A 16,730-nucleotide genomic window follows, 5' to 3' on the forward strand; every position below is an offset into this window, starting at 1 on the left:
CTCAATCTATTCTGTGGATTAGCCATTTTCAGACATTACTTGTATTTACAACCTTTGCATTTATGACCTACAATGAACAGTGTAGTCTTCTGTATCCTTCTTTATCCTCATTTTTTTTTTGATGTTAAAATCCTCAGCTTAACATGCAGAGGCAAGTGAGGCATTCGTTGGTTGATTTAGCCAAATTGTGTAAACATTGTTGCTTTATGGTGCAATCTGTTGTCAAACATCGGCTCAACCCATACTGTCTGTTTGGTTGACCTATAATAAAGATGAAGAGAGTGTTCTTGAAAAATGTTTGAAAACATCAGTTTTGGTGATGCTAGCATCAAGGTAGCGTTACTATGCTAAATCAAGGTCCAGAATTAACATTCGCTAACCCAAAATAAGGATACGCTACAAAAATATGAATGTGCAAATAAATATTCAATCATAATCAACTTCATGCTTTCTTTCATGATATACTAGAGGGACTTCTTTTTTGGAGAATATCGTAGCCGTTCCGTTCTATACTAAAAGAGAAGTTGGTACTGGAGATTCAAAATGACAAAAAGCAACATAAGAGTATGATAAAAGTGGCCTATATGATTCATGCTCTATTTTTCCCATCTTCTGAAGCCATACAATAGCCTTGTGTGACAAACCAACTAAAATTTAAGGAATTATTCACTTGCACTCATTTGTAGATTTTAAATCAAATATGACAAGCCACTTCACAACATTCACTGGAGGAAAACAGCTAAATAATTCCTTTGTCAAATATTTACTTATATAAAATAATACAAAAAAGTTTTATGGCCGGTAAGAAATATTTATGGCCAATAAATTCTCTCATTCTGTTGACAGATGCTGCCGAAAGTTAATTCTGTACCCTGTGCTGCGGCTGTAGCATAATAACATTTTTGATATAAAACTGTCAACTCTCTATGTACCTATTTATCTCACTCCTTTAGTTCTCACTAGACTGGAATGGGCCAGATGGCAACCTGGCTCTGCGGGCGAGAGGGGCTGACCCCGAAGGGACCATGGTGGGTTGTGTATTCGAAGGGGATGGTGTGGAATCCCTGATGGACATGCGCTGGCATAAAGTGGCTCTGAGTCTGCAGAGAGATGCTGCCTCACTGCATGTGGACTGCAGTTCCATTGAGACCAAGCCCCTGGAGCTCCGTGGCCCGGTGACCAACAATGGACACACGTTGTTGGGTATGAGGGCTACTGACGCCGCCCCTGTGGAGGTAAGAAACTGTGAGATGGTGTTATGAAAAAGTGATTACCTGTAAGGGGTATCTGTATCCATGGGAATATGCAAGCAGGTAACAGGGGGACTTGAAAGAATTTTGAAGTAATATATCGTTGCTGTCCTCCCGAAACCTCAGATGTCCAAATTTGTTTTTTTGTTTTTCTTTTTTTCAGGAAATGGAAAAAAGTTGTTTTTAAATTATTAAAAACTACGTTGTCAAGGTTGACAAGCCATTTTTAATACTTTAAGATATTTGCAAAGTCCATTGATAAACATGGTGACTAATAATAAAAATTTAAGGCAAAAAATAACAATCACAAAATATGGAGATACAAGGTTTTAGAAGGACAGCAGCGATATGTTGTAATTTAAAAGTTTGGTCAATGTGGATCAACTTCTGCTGAATGCATTTAGACATTTATGCTTAACAATGGTGTTTAAGCAATGGTGTAATGACAATATCATTTTTTTGGTTTTGGAAATTTGTATGTTAAAAAATAGGAACATACAGGAAATGTGTTTGTGAAAGAAATGTTATTATGGCCTTTGTTATAATCAGTGGTGGAAAGAGTACTGGAAATTTGTACTTAAGTACAAGTACTGTTACATTGCTGAAATTGTACTCAATTACAGGTAAAAGTACTGGTGTTAAAAAAGTAGTTGAGTAAAAGTAAAAATTACTCTTCTCAAAAACTACTCAGAGTACTAGTTACTCGTTACTTTTTAGGCGGTGTTATTTAATGAATTATGAATAGTTATTAAAATCAAATTTGGAGATTTATATAGAAAATAGCTACTTTTAACAAAACACATCTTTACCTTACTGATAAAGCATATAACTGGATACAACTCAGAAAAAATAACCATTCAATATGTTGTTCTGTCTGTCTGTCTATCATGAGCTCAGTTTTCCAGGTAGAACCATTTATGCACTTCCAACACTGTTCAATCATGTGTACTAGGCCCCACAATGCAGAAATCAATAAATAAGAGCCCCAAATACTGCATGCAAAAAATGCAAAACATTTGTAACCTAAATTGCATTGGATTAGCATTAACAGTCATATCTGTAGAGGAGCTGACTGATCAATTACTCAACCTCAAGCCATCCAAGATGTACGTGACATTATTTCTTAGGTAGAACAATAAAGATTTTTACCTGGAGTTGTGGTCAATGGTTTTTCATAAAATGCAAGTCCACAGGTTCATGTCTTTAAAAGTTCAAAATACAGATAGAGGCAACATAAAAGTAATCCTGCGGCTTCTTTCGATGTATTAATGACGTCTTATTTAAGCGAATCGATCGAACTGTGCAAGAAACTGAGCGTTATTTACAACATTATAACTGGTAATGCACAGTTTGAGAAACTGCTTCGCATGCGGTCCTATCGCATATGTTCCCTACTCACTTATAAGGGCAGATCACTTGAGGTAGAGACTTTGGAGAGAGATGGACAATTTTATCTGAAACTTGGCGAACGGAGTGATACAGGAACTCAATATTTCTCCATATCTCAGACGAGCCTTCGTATTGTGTAACTTTCCCGCAGTGACTTTCAAGTCTACAGCCTACAAGCCTGCCGCACACGTTCGTCCTCCTCCATGATTAAACTAAATTGGCGGCAGATGTCTTGAAATCTGTGTGACGCAAGTTTTCTATGCGCGATTTGAGTGGACGGGGTCACGTGACGGGACTGATTATTCTCCTTAGCCAATCACATGAAAATTAAACATATAAAGTAGCGACGACAATGTGAGGAAAAATAGCGCAGTAAAAGTACCGATACAGCACTAAAAATGCACTCAAGTAAAAGTAAAAGTACACTGTTTTTAAACTACTTAAAAAAGTACATTTCCTGAAAAAAAACTACTCAATTACAGTAATTTGAGTATTTGTAATTCGTTACTTTACACCACTGGTTATAATATTAATGATAATAATGACTTGTGATTTTAGTACAGCTAAAAGGAACACAATGCTGGTTTGTTGTCAGTTAATGGGTACTTTACCTAAGTGATGATAGAGCTGTGGGGATACACGAGACAAAAACAATAGGGCTGTACAGCTATAAAGGATTGAGAGATAACAGCAGGCTGTATTGTGAGCCCTGTACAATACAAAGGATAAGGCTCGGGGTACCATGGATGTCAATTAGATGAATGGCTGCTAAAGCTTTCAACTCCCCTGATCATTGAACGCGACACTACTAATGCAGGAGTCGGAAGTAGATGTTTCCAATAAGCTGGCTTTCCCGCAGGTTTCGCCCAGGGCGTCCTGTCTGTAGGGGAAGTTTGCAAGTGTATGTGTCAGGATGTGTGAGAGACAGGAAGACCACGGGCACTTTTCTTTGGGGCTAAAGATGCTGAGCGCACTCACTTCGAAGATGATGAAAAATTCAGGCCGTACCAGCAAAAAATTCAGGCCGTAGGCTTCATTCTATATAAACTAATTTCTACTTTAATCCGACCCCTAAGCGAAGTGGTCAATCAAGTGGTCATATATAAAGCAGAAAGCATTTATGAAGTCTATTTGCTCAGTTGTCCTGGGATGGTCACACTTGTCTTTTGTTCTTACATTTTGATTTTACCGTTTAAAAACCTGAATATACATAGATTGCGCTGTTCTGCTTGACTTGATTGTAATACATTTCTCTTTTCCCTCAGATTGACGTTCAGCAGGTGACGGTGTACTGTGACCCCTCTCTGGCCATTCAGGAGGCCTGCTGTGAGATACCAGGTGCTCGGGTAAGAAAGTCCTACGACAAACTTAGACAGGTTACTTTAACGGTGGCACTAAATGATCAGCGTATATGCAAATATTACATTTTGTTAAGGAAATGCATTCTATCTGTCAACAAGATCACGGTTATAGTTACTTGATAAAGTCAGTTGATAAAGACCCATCAGCAGCTCATCTTCCATCGGGACGACTGCGGTGAAGGAGCAGCGTTTGACTCATCGATGTGGGAGTGCTGCTTTATTTGAGGATTTGGAATTTGGTGTTTCTTCTCTCCGAATTGATCAGAGCTTTGGCAAGTCTTGCTGAATGGAAAAGGCACACAGGAATGCGTAAATCACACGTTTCGCGAACACTTCAGTTGTATGAAAATCATCCAGCCTCCCACGGATCGGAATAGTAAAGAATTAGAGATCAGGAATTGTCACCTGTGAAACATATATTGGAAGGGCACGAGGGAATAGGTATTACTCTTTGGTGGTGGATGGAATTTGATGCGTTTTTGGATCGAAGGATTTATTGAACTTCTGATACAGCCAAGAACTATTAAACGTCATTAGTTGCATGCCAGATGGCGTTTGTAGTTTTTCTGTAAATGATTATTCCCTTCACACATCAAATGCCTGTTTGTAAAGAGAGATGTGAATAACATTAAAGCCATGTCACAGATGCAGAAAGGTCTTTGTTGTATTTGTAAACCAGCACATCTCCCTGTGATGTTGTTTTGCGACGGCTGCTCAAGGCTCCCTGCAAGCGGTGTTTAAAATGGAAATAAGGGCAACCATTTCCCCTGAACTTTCGATCGAGGCTGCTTAGAAGCAGCGGAGTCAGCGATTACATCTCGGAGATGGGAAGCTATGCTTCAAGTTAGTGCGCGGACAGTTGCAATCTTTAAAGGTCACATGCGTTGAAAGTATCCATCAAACTTGGAAGTATGGTTATTATGGTAGCCGAGTGGGTTTAATAGACTCCCCACTCTGCAGTCTACACTCAGCAGGGGGGATTTTTGGCTTTGTCGCATTAGATCTGTTTGACCTGTGACCTTTGACTTTCTGTAGTGTCCGCCGGATGCTCCCAAGAGTCGGCGAGCTGCTGAGAACCAGGTGGAGTTTCCTTTTGCAGAGGTAAATGTTATTTTTTGATATCGCAAAAAACTCACTCTTATGTCATACAAAGCGTATCGTCGCTGTGGTGTTCTTTCGAAACCTTGGATGTCCAAATTCGCTGTTTTTCAAGAAATAGAACAAACACTGTAGGCCTACTTTTTAAATGAGTAAATACTGTGTTGTCAAAGTTAACAAACACTTTTTAATACTTTTTATTGGTTTGATATTTGCAAAAACCTACTGACAAACATAAAGGGTGATCAATGATAATGGTTTATGACATAAAATGAAAATCAACGAAGTATGGAGATACGATGCGTTTCATAAGGACAGCATCGATATGTGACTTAGAAAAGTTTTTTCTTAAAATCAATGCATAAACTAAAATCTTTGTAGCAACTCTCATCACTCAATCTGAACATTGAAAGTGTGAAAACCCTTAAAAATGGGTTTAAAGTAACTGGAAAAGTGTTTTTGTGTTTCTCAAGTTGTTGACAATGTCTGTGTTTGAAGACCCAGTTCTGCTTCCTCTCAGTACAAGCAAATCAAATCTGCTGTGAATCCATTATGTGTACATCCAGTACAGTACGTGCAGATAGAGAGAGCTCCTGTGGTTCCAAAGGTGATCTTGCTAAAATAGGTTTGCCGTGGCCTTTAGGGGAAGATACACTAATAATAGACAAATGTACAAACCTGCAAGTCTTTTTGTTCCTCACCTGTTAGAGCATATGAATGATGCATCCCTGCAGCGTCGTGGCACATTAATAGATGAAGAGATGAGATGAAGATATGATGTAGTCTAATAAATATTCCCCATCCTGATATATTCAACATAAAATGACAGTGTTAGCGGCCATTAAGCATCCTGCTAGCAGACAGTTGAATGAGTTCCTCGGCAGAAACTGGAATTGAACGTAAATTATTATGAACAATGCCCAGTGGGCTATGGCACATTTGGAAGTGCTGAAATCATTCTCTGTCTGCATCGGCCTTTTCATTTTTCGCATTTGCCTTTTCTGTTCTTATCTGTGCATGTGTGTTCCTGCATTTGTCTTTTTACTAGTTTTGTTTGTAATTTTGCATGTTCGCTGCTTTTTTGGCCCCACTGATCTTGTGACGAACTCCTTGAAGACACAGTTCACCTAAAATTATAATCCTGTTGTCACTAGAAATCTAGCAAGATATGTTTTGAACACACAATATCTTTTGTGTCCTTTATGGAGCTACAGCAATTGTCTTCTTTTATTGTTGTGTTTCTAATGCATCACAAGATCTTTATGATTTTCTTTATGTTCCTGGTTTTTAGGTCTCTGCCTTTTTCAGGAATAACATCAGTTAGATTTGTTTTAGTGCTTTTACCCATAAAAACCAATCCATCAGCAGTTTCTCATTGCTAATGAAAACCGTGTAGCTACGTATATGTGTGGTGTTGTGGGAATGACTTGTTCTGAATTATAATTTCTGTTTATGGAACAGAACAGTTGTGATGTTGGTGTGGGCCTGTGGTTTCTCCGGGCAGCAGTGAGTCATGATCATTAGGAGCCCTATTAAAAAGCTCTACTGCTGAATGCTGTGCGCGGAGTCTTCAGATGGTCTCCAACTGGTCAAATATCATCTGCCTGCCACGTATATTGTTTCATTCGTCATATCCCGCACATGCAGCATAATCACGTCCAGAGGACCTATCACTCCAGTCAAACACACAAACACACACAAACCACCACACATGTGCTCTAAACGAACAGTGTATTAGCAATTCATCACAGATTTTGTTTTTAAAACTGGCTCATTTGCTTCAATCGGCTGAAGTGGTTGATAAAACTGGTCTGTTTGATTTGGATTGGAGGTTTGTGAGTCTGGACATTGTTCCATCACTGTGCGAGAAAAACGTTCCACACACACACATTTTTGTACTGGTGGAGGAATGAGCTCGACAAGGAATCAGTAGAAGTATCTGTGCTTTCATGCCACTAACTCAGTAATTTATCCCTTTGATAAAATGTCAACTGCGATGACAAATTAATGTTTCACCATGGCAACCAAACTGAGCAATTTTCTGAATTTCTGAATTTTCAACCTTTGATTGCATTAATAGAAAACCGTAATGCAATACTATCATGCAACTTGCTGTTCAAGCTATGCAGTAGTCATTTTACTGTGGGTAAATAGGTTTTTGACACTCTGCTTTGTTTTTTTCACATTACCTATGGAAAAATCTGTATAATACATACCCACTGATATGATAAAACAGCCACTGCATGTCAGTAAATACAGACAGAAGTTTTTTTTAGCCAAATGGGGCTTTTGCGCTGCCGCAAGCTGTTAGTAAATCTGGTCCAAAATGTCGATATCTTTATTATTGACTGATAAGGCCATGTCAAAAATGTAAATCTTTTCATGAGTTTGTAAAATAATACAATTTTAGATAAAAAAATCAAATAAAAAGTTTTAATAAAGTCGTTCATTTCAGTATTTAAAGTCCTTTTTATTAGAAATGAAAATGGATAATGTATCTCAAAATCATGTAATCTATCATTTACAGCGATTTACACGCATTACCTATTTTTCACCATTGTATGACTACTTTGATGCTCCTAATCTCATAATTAGATTTTGAGACTTTAGCCTGGATTTCACAGACAGGGTCACACATTGATACAAGTAATATTAATAGTATTCATTATAATACATATTATAATTTTTTGTGGGCTGTTTATGAAACGTAGCAATTTGCTGCATGTTTATCATTGGCGTAATTACTTTACAGCGGCTTCGATCATGGCTAAACCAAACAAAGAAAATGTATATGTTTCAATACAAATGTTTAATAATGCAGATACATAACATTTCATGAATTTTAGGACATTGGTGTGCGTGAAATTATGCAGGGAATGTATTTGTGTGCACGTTTGGGGATTCTTCTATATCCAGTCTTCACAGCAGCGCAGCTGTGAGCTGAGGTTCTTTTCATAAAAATGCAGACTGTCTTCCAGCCCACTTTTTATTTATTTCTCTGTTCGAGATGCAACGTACATGCGCAGACAGGCAGAAAAAAACCCACACACATGCTCTCATGTTTGCCCCTGACCCAGGTTACTGTCTTGTAGCATAGCAGTCTGTGTTTTACGACAGACTGTAATGAGTTCAGGCTGTGTATGCGGCTGATAGCCTGCTTCAGCATTAACCCCTTTCTCACATGCAAATCCAGGATCCATCCTCCAATAAAGTCCCATAAATGCCCAGCATTCTTCTGTCATTACATTTTCTCTGTTGAGCTCATCAGCAATTCATGAGGTGAGACCTGCACAGTCGCAGCTAAACAAAGCTTATTGCATTATTCATGTACACATTCCACTAGGGTTTGGGAACAGGTCATCATAACTCTCCTCTATCATCCCACACTGCCCTGTAGCTGTATGCACAACATGTTCATTTCGTGTTCTCTGTGGATCTCTGTATTTATTGTCTGTGCGTGTACAGTATGTGCTCCAAGTAATTTCTAAACTGGATCTCAGGGCATGACTGGAGATACAGAGCACTTTTCCTGTAATACTTTTGATTTCTCTTTGTCCATCCAGACTCCTTTTATGCTACGTTTGCTCTCCAAGCTCGGACATCACTCAAGGATTTATTTTCACATCTGCCGCACAAACACATATTTTGTTTTTCTGTCCGTCCCTGATGTGCTCTTTCAAATGGTCCCTTCTCATTGCACTTCCCCCTCTCTCTTACTACTGCCAGCTCTCCTCCCCATTTGCTTTTTCAAAAGTCTCTCACATTCACCGTTGATCATGCTGATGAAACTCACTGTAACGGTTTTATGACAATGCACACATCTATACAAAGCAAACACTGGAATGCATCACGATCAGCCCGGCAGAACATTTTCAGATAATAGTGAGGAATGAGAGATAGTGTGCAGAATTGTTATCCTGTTATGTAAATGACTATTTCATAGCATCGCTGTTAAGTTTATACAATGCTCACGGTGCATGAAGTTTGTTTGCCCAGTAGGCAGTGATGGGCATCTTGGCATATTGTGTATGAGAACAGTCAACACATGAGGTTACTGACTGTATCTCAGCGTTTTTCTTTATACAAAGTCTACATCTCACCTGCTGTCTGTTTCTTTTTTTAACGCCCTTTAGGCGATCCTTGGATCCAAGGAACTGGCAGAAAAAGTAAGTTGTTTAAAATAAGTCGAGAGAAAAATCTGTTTTTATGTCGTAAAACAGCCAGCAGACAGGACTGAAAAAGAAGCAAGCCCCCACAGGCTCCGTCCAATAACTCTATTAATTCATCCTGCCGAGTTGCGGTGGGAAGAACATTGACACAGACCCCGACAAACACATAGATAGTTTACTTCTGATAGCAGAGCGTTTTGTGTGTTATTGTACTGCCTGGTTCTGGAGGGACTTGATTTAAATATTGTCGCTGACGGACCGAAAGCTTGTATCTCCGAAATAGCCACTTAACAGGAAATTTAAAAAAAAAGAGTTTTTGTGTTGTCAAAGTTGACAAGCTCTTTTCAATACTTCTTATCGGTTAAATATGTGAGAATTTGTACGTTGTGAATCATAAAAAACGTATGATTATTAGAAAAAGGCAAAACCGATGCCCCTCCCCTAACCCCACCCCATACCTAATGTTACTGTTAATAATGCTGAGTTCCAGACACCTCGGATTTAGGATATTTCTCACCTCAAACCTGGAAATACCGTCTGGATTTAATAACATTAAAAGTATTTAGTAACATTACAACATTGATGTCATCAAAAATTTCATAAAATTAAAAGTATTTATTAACTATAAAAGAGCGCCGTTCCAGAAATTATTTCCGGGTTGAGGTGGGAAATATCCTAAATGTGATGTGTCTGAAACGCAGCACAAATTCATACGAATAAGCCACCTAGATACTGTAGTTACGAATTCTGTGAGATTGTGTTGGCTTGTAATGGAAAGGGTTTTTTTTACGTTTTTTTCCTCATAACTAAACATATTATGTGCATACCTCCAGGAAACATGAGGTCAAAACCTAATCATTCAAAGTCACTGAATGCACATTTTGGTCGTGTTTATGCCGTTTAGCATGGACCAGCACTGTGATTTAAGGTTTATGGTGTGTGATTCCACTGTTTGGGTTTTCATGACAGTCGAGCTGGTATGACCTGGTAGGGGCACCAGCATTTGAGCATACTTTCTTACAAGAATATTCTCTAACCATAGAAATCTATTAACTTGTGTGAACAGAATAATTAAAAAACTAATCTAAAGAGTTGCTTTTCTTTAAGTTGCTCGGCTCAGCGCGCACCTCTGGAAAGTATGAATCAGCCCAGCGCACCAGCCAACCGTCCCCATGGCGCAGAATGGGCCCCTTCCTCTCTCTTACCTCACCACATCAATGAGCGTTAACCGACTGTTTGCTATAAGCGGGACTCACTGACACTGTGGGTGGTAGATTTTGTTTTAATTGAGCTCTTCCGCTAAAAACTAACAGCTATTTATAAGTTATTTCGCTGCGCATGTACCCCTCCTATGTAGTTGTACAGCTGCCATCGCGGGACGTTGCCGCAAGGATGCTTCTGTTCCTATTGATCTTTGTCTCCCGTGAGAGCAGAGAGAAAATGACGCGCTGTCGTGCACGCGCCCCCGGTCCTGCATTCCTATGCAGTTTAACTTTGTTTCACTGCCACCCACAGGCCAACTTACGTAACAGCAACAAAGGCAACGCTGGTTTCTTGTACCTGCACGGTTGGAGATGCAGTACATTATCAAAAAATCACACATGCACCTTAAGAAAAAATAAAGCTGGAACCTATAGGAACAACTTGTTTTTTATTTTTCACAGTGTGCAGGCTGTGTATTGCTCAGTGGGGAACCGAGTGTGGGTATACATGTTCATACAGTATATGTCATACAGTATATGCAGCATGCAGGTATTATGCAGGTTTTGCATGCATGTGTGCGCATGAGTGCTATGTTCACTAGTATCTGCCCTTGGAAAGGGAACATTTATCACAACTCTGGGCAAGAATCCACGACACCTCAAGAATGTTAAAAAGGTTGGCAAGATTCTGCGCTGCTTTTGAAGTGTCTGAAAAACAATAGCTGGTCTATAAAAGGCAGCTTCCCATGCACTCGCAAACCCAGATTCACTATAATGCACCAGTGCTTTTAATGCATTGTGCCCAGATTTACAGTAGTAGCGGCCAGATGTTTTTTTGCACGCTGCCCGGAAATGACCCATGCTTCAACCACGTCATGTTGCTTCACTTGTCACACGCTGTGTTACAGTTTTGCATGTACAAATGTTTATAAATTTCACATCCCAGTAAGCACACAGATTTTTTTGGCTTTTGGCACTGCCGAAAATGTGAACAGAGACTAGCGTGAATTTCCGTGCTGGTTTAAGTTGGTTTAATGCTGATGTTACTTTGTTGTTTACCTTCAATAAATTGTTTATTATATTGCAGGCGATCCAGGAGGGTAATGCAGGTCAGAAAGGCCACAAAGGAGATAAAGGAGATCGGGTAAGACACTGGAAGAGTTTGAGATTAATCTTAAACATTGTATCATATCGTTCTAAATATACATACGTAAAGCAAATGAAGGGACGCAAATGTTTGTGTGCGAAATGTGATAACACCTCCCACTCTCTGTCCAGGCATGCTGGGAATAAATGATTGCGGCGCTGTTTATTTTGGCATATTTTACAAATGCCTGATTAGGAACTAGATTCTGTGCCAGTGATTTTGCTCGGCCAACTATGCTTAACTTTCATTATTATTGGCATCATCTCTTGGTATATTAATAACATTCATAAATTACTCTTCGTAAGGACAATATTAGGAAGTTTCCAGGAAGGAGGCTGACAGGTGACATTTAAAAGCGTGTAATCTCTGTTTCTTGACATCAGAGTTTGGGATGTTGATTTATTTTGTGGTTTAGTGTTCCCTAAAATGTCCACATTAGCATTTTGAATTGTTTGATTCTGCAGGGTTTGGACTGCACTGAGGCTGGTGTTCCGGGACGAGTAAGTGGATGCGACTTTTAAAAGAAAAAAATAATATTTTTGGCATTGAATATCATTGGTTATTAAAGTTATGAATGAACAGTCTTGTTTTGTCCACTGCACACTTTACAGTGGGGTCCAAAATATGAGACCTAGTGAAAATGCTTTTATTTACAATTTTTCTAATCTGATTAATATTTTTCCCTTGACCTTAAAGAAATAGTTCACCTTCAAAATGTAAATTCTGTCATCATTTACTCGACCTGTTGTCATTTTCAACCTGTGTGATTTTCTTTCTTCTGCAAAACGCACAAGAAGATATTTTGAAACATGTTGGTAACCAAAAACCATGCGTTACCAACATTCTTCAAAATATCTTCTTTTGTGTTTTGCAGAAGAAAGAAAGTCATACAGGTTTGAAATGACAAGAGGGCATGTGGATAATGACAGAATTTACATTTTGAAGGTGAACTATTCCTTTAAGACAACTAGTATTTATGTCCCTCCCTATACATATGTATGAACTTGCTTGCAAGTAGCAAATCATAGTAACGTATTACATATTACTGTAAATAAAGTGATATAAATAAAACCTATTGGCATTGAATGCAATGATAGAGCTCTTCAATTTGTTCAACTTAAACTATCAAATTCAACTAACACAGGAAAACCCCACTAAATGATTTCTTTCATTTAGGTTTAAAGCAACACTTTGTAGTTTTTCGACCTTAAAATAATGTCTCAAAAATTATTTCAGTGGTAGAACAACTCTTAACTGGACGAATTCTACTGCCGCTGCTACCTGAGCAGCCTCCTAGAGGCTACAACCACACTCTGTAAGTTCTGTGTTCGGGTCGGCGCACACAGCCCGCCCATCCCCTGCCTGCGGAAGAGTGCGATATGGTTTCCAAAACGACGTTTCTGCATTCGCCAGATCCATCAGCTTAGTAAACAAATTCACATGTATTGCGCTGCCCACGGGGAAGCTTATACAGCGACATTATTAACAAAGCTGGTAACAGACAATTGTGCTTATCAACCACATGGGGGAGCCGTGAGCAAATGTTCTATAGTGCTGCTGTAAATTACAGTGACTTTTAATGTGGCCTCAGACATTTGGACCACTTTATATGAAATTTAACTTGGGTGACATGCTGTATCTCTATGTTTAGTGCTCAGAGGGCTCTAAGGGGCAGAAAGGAGAGAAAGGCGAATCGGTAAGTGTGTGTGCCATGTAGAGAGTTCGAATCGATTGCATTTTGTTCAGTAGACTTCACTAAAGCTAGGGGGATATCTTGATACTGCTTCTGGCTATTGATTCACCCGTTCTTCTCTTGGCAGGGTCTGCCCGCCAATTGGGGGGAAGCTATAGGTGTGAAGGTAAAGGCACCATTGGGCATAATTATATACAGGGCTGGAAATGAGGGGAGCTTGTGAATTTTAAGTGGGACGGAGTTCCACTTTTTTATAGGATTTTATAGGATCTTTTATCAATCTCATAGCCTTCAATTAGTCAAATTTCATACTGAAAAACAGTGATTTAAAAATATAAACTATGTCCCCTTAGTGACTTACCCATTTCCACCACTGATTATATATTTAATAAATTACCTATTTAATGTGTTTAGATTATATATGTTATGTCATGTTTAAGCATCCTGCTAATTTCTCTTTGTTTCTCTGTTATTTTCTCTTTCGTCAGGGGGACAAAGGCCAGAGAGGAGAAGTCGGAGCTCCGGGTGCCGCTGGAAGTCCAGGCAAAGATGTAAGTGAGGTGCATTTACTGTGAATCGTGTACATGTTAATATTTCATCCCGCTTCTTTAAGTTGTATATGAATATGCCTCTAAGTCCCTTTCAGAGTTCAAAGGCATGTTAATATACAGTATCTCACCGTCTCACCGCAGGAGTGAATTCATACAAATGTCTCTTATTTAAGTTTTAAGTGGATGCAAGTGTCTCGTTCTTGTTCCGTTGTTCAAAGTATCTCCGTGTATTCACAGCGCCCTGATGCGAAAGGCATTGCAAGGCATTATGCCTCTTACCCAGAAGTCTGTGCTGCTTTTTCTTCTCATTAGATATCTTTTTAGGTGTTAAGTCTTCTTAATGCTGGATAGATTACATAAGCCAACAAAGACTCACAAATCAATGCAGCCTCATTGATTCTTTTAAATGGATAGTGGGATCGCGTTAAGCCTAATCTTTTCTATTCGACATACAAACCATGCTAAGGGGATGAGGAATATGCTTTAGCTGGAAAATGCATATCTGAAATTTGCTTTTAAACTGTTTATCTGTCTAAGCCTCGATTCACTGGTGAACTGACTGGTTTAATTCTCGCTGTAGGTTTTTTTTTGTATCTGTGATAGTTCTAATGCCAGCAGCCTTTGAATGAACTCAAGCTAATGATCCTTTATTGGCTTTGGCTGTTACAGGGTCGGGCTAATCCTATTTGTGTGGTCGGCCCTAAAGGACAAAAGGTAAAGCTAACTGATCCTCTGTCGCTGCACTGGGGACAGGTTTTCTGGGGATATTACATTTCATTGAATTTTATTTATAGTAGTTTTGTGATATCATCATGTACAGTATAATACTTGTGATAATGCTGATGTGGTGTTGATTTGTCAGGGTGTTCCGGGTCCAGTTGGACCAGAGGGGCTTGCAGGGGAACCGGGTCCACCAGGGCCTCCTGGACTACCTGGAGTTGGCAAACCAGGGTTACCCGTGAGAACGTTATTCATCATTTACAATAATAAAGAATCATAAATAAATATATATTTATTCATGTTTTCCGCATAGTTTTAGGGCTTTACACTGTGATTTTAATATTTTTGGAGTTTTAACAGTTGGTATGTATTCTCTGTACTGTTGTACATGTCCTGTTTTAAGGTTTCGTGCATGATCAACCATCAAAAATAGTTAAATAACACTATAGAGTTATTTAAAGAGTTAAATTACACTATAATATTTTATTTAATGGTAAACAGCAGCCAAAGAGACACTTTGTCTATGAATTTAAATTTGAGTTACGGTCAAATTTGGATCTTATTCTGCAAGTGCCTTAACAAACTGTTGCATACTTATCTACTCTTGTTTGTTATTTTAGTTTTTACTATTATTTGGAAAAACAAAAAGTAATTCAGAATATGACTTTTTCTGTTTTATATTAATAGTACTTTTAGTACTATATTAATTTTACTTTCTATTTCTGTATACAGTGTGGATAGTTTGCGCGGTATGCAATTTATATCCCTAATACAGTTCCAATGCTTTGTGTCTGTTTACTTTCTCCTTCAACATTTATCACAGGGTCCTGAAGGACCTTCAGGATCTAAAGGGGACAAAGTAAGTTTATTATTACATACGTTCTCCATTTTTAATTGCTAAATTAGGATTAGGGTCCTTAGGTGCCATGACAAATGATCAGTCATGAGCGGTCACGTCACTAAAGCTGTTTCACCAGCACGGTTCTTACTAACAAGCTAACTTGAGAAATCGTTGTAGGGAATGGTTTGTAATATTACCACACTAATGGAAATGTTACTGTTATTCAGAATTGCTTGTCCTGATGAAGGAAATACATCTATGTTAAATTTACCATTAGCTGTCATGTTGTGTCTCTTGAAATGTTTTGTATAATAATCACATTCCCTGCATATCTAGGGGGATTCTGGAACACCTGGTATAGATGGAAATCCAGGAGAACCAGTAAGTGCATCTTTTCTCATTTGACCTTAAGAGAAATGTCAATGTCGAATGAAGGCATGCATGTGCTGAAATGATAAGACAGAAGAACCAGATTATCCTATATCTTTTAACGCTATCCCGATTGTTCTAGTGCTGTAAGGTACAAAATGTATTTTCTATCATCAACGCTATAATTACTTTTATTACCACTGCAGCTATCAGCACATAATTTGCATTTGCAACTCAATGAGGTTTTGCAGTAGTAATCTTCATGCATACCCAATAACGTGTTTGTTTTGCTCACAGGGTCCAAGAGGTCCCAGGGCACCCAAAGGCGAGAAGGTAACCTGAAGCAACGTCTGAATTTCAGATTTGACTAAACAAATTGTCTCTCCTGTAAAGTCTCAATGGTATCGAATGTATTTTATTGACGGTGTGTGCTGTAATTACTGGATTTTAATTTATTTCTCTTTCTTTTTTAAGGGAGAACCATGTGAAGTGTGTCCAGTGGTCTCTGTAGATTCTGGCAACACTGTGGCCCTTCAGGGCAAACCAGGGCCTAAAGGAGAACCAGGGACCCCGGGCAATAGTGATCAGGGTCCACCTGTAAGTTTTTTATGGGAAATATTACGCACACGCTGTTAAAGAGATAGTTCACCCCAAAATGAAGTCTGTCATCATGTACTTAACCTGTATGAATTTGTTTCTTCTGCAGAACACAAAAGAAGATATTTTGAAGAATGTTGGTAACCGGAAAGACTTGGTCCCTATTGACTTTTATTGTATGGACACCAAACCAATGCAAGTCAATGGGGTCCAACGGTTTTCAGTTACCAACATTCTTCAAAATATCTTCTTTTGGGCTCTGCAGATGAAAGAAAGTCAAACAGGTTTGAAATGACATGAGGGTGAGTAAATGATGACAGAATTTTCATTTTCGGGTGAACTA

The 16,730-nt window shown here is 38.8% G+C and overlaps 1 protein-coding gene across 5 annotated transcripts in view; it reads left to right on the plus strand.

Annotated features, from left to right (window-relative positions):
* The window catches only part of col16a1 (collagen, type XVI, alpha 1), a 75,359-nt gene that overhangs the window by 22,916 nt on the left and 35,713 nt on the right, over positions 1–16,730 (plus strand). For 3 of the 5 annotated variants that reach the window (XR_008964504.1, XM_057354275.1, XM_057354278.1), the window contains exons 6-21: positions 954–1,235; positions 3,905–3,985; positions 5,036–5,101; positions 9,232–9,264; positions 10,932–10,967; positions 11,557–11,613; positions 12,081–12,116; positions 13,268–13,312; positions 13,437–13,475; positions 13,798–13,860; positions 14,530–14,574; positions 14,723–14,818; positions 15,404–15,439; positions 15,758–15,802; positions 16,088–16,123; positions 16,265–16,387. Coding sequence is in view for 4 of the 5 variants with exons in the window: in XM_057354275.1 (XP_057210258.1) it covers positions 954–1,235; positions 3,905–3,985; positions 5,036–5,101; positions 9,232–9,264; positions 10,932–10,967; positions 11,557–11,613; positions 12,081–12,116; positions 13,268–13,312; positions 13,437–13,475; positions 13,798–13,860; positions 14,530–14,574; positions 14,723–14,818; positions 15,404–15,439; positions 15,758–15,802; positions 16,088–16,123; positions 16,265–16,387 (1,119 nt within the window). In the remaining variant the exon portion in view is untranslated. The remainder of the gene's footprint in view (positions 1–953; positions 1,236–3,904; positions 3,986–5,035; positions 5,102–9,231; positions 9,265–10,931; positions 10,968–11,556; positions 11,614–12,080; positions 12,117–13,267; positions 13,313–13,436; positions 13,476–13,797; positions 13,861–14,529; positions 14,575–14,722; positions 14,819–15,403; positions 15,440–15,757; positions 15,803–16,087; positions 16,124–16,264; positions 16,388–16,730) is intronic. The other 2 variants (XM_057354277.1, XM_057354279.1) reach the window with 2 other exon arrangements.

Source organism: Triplophysa rosa, linkage group LG16, assembly GCF_024868665.1.
Source record: "Triplophysa rosa linkage group LG16, Trosa_1v2, whole genome shotgun sequence".
Lineage (NCBI taxonomy): Eukaryota > Metazoa > Chordata > Actinopteri > Cypriniformes > Nemacheilidae > Triplophysa > Triplophysa rosa.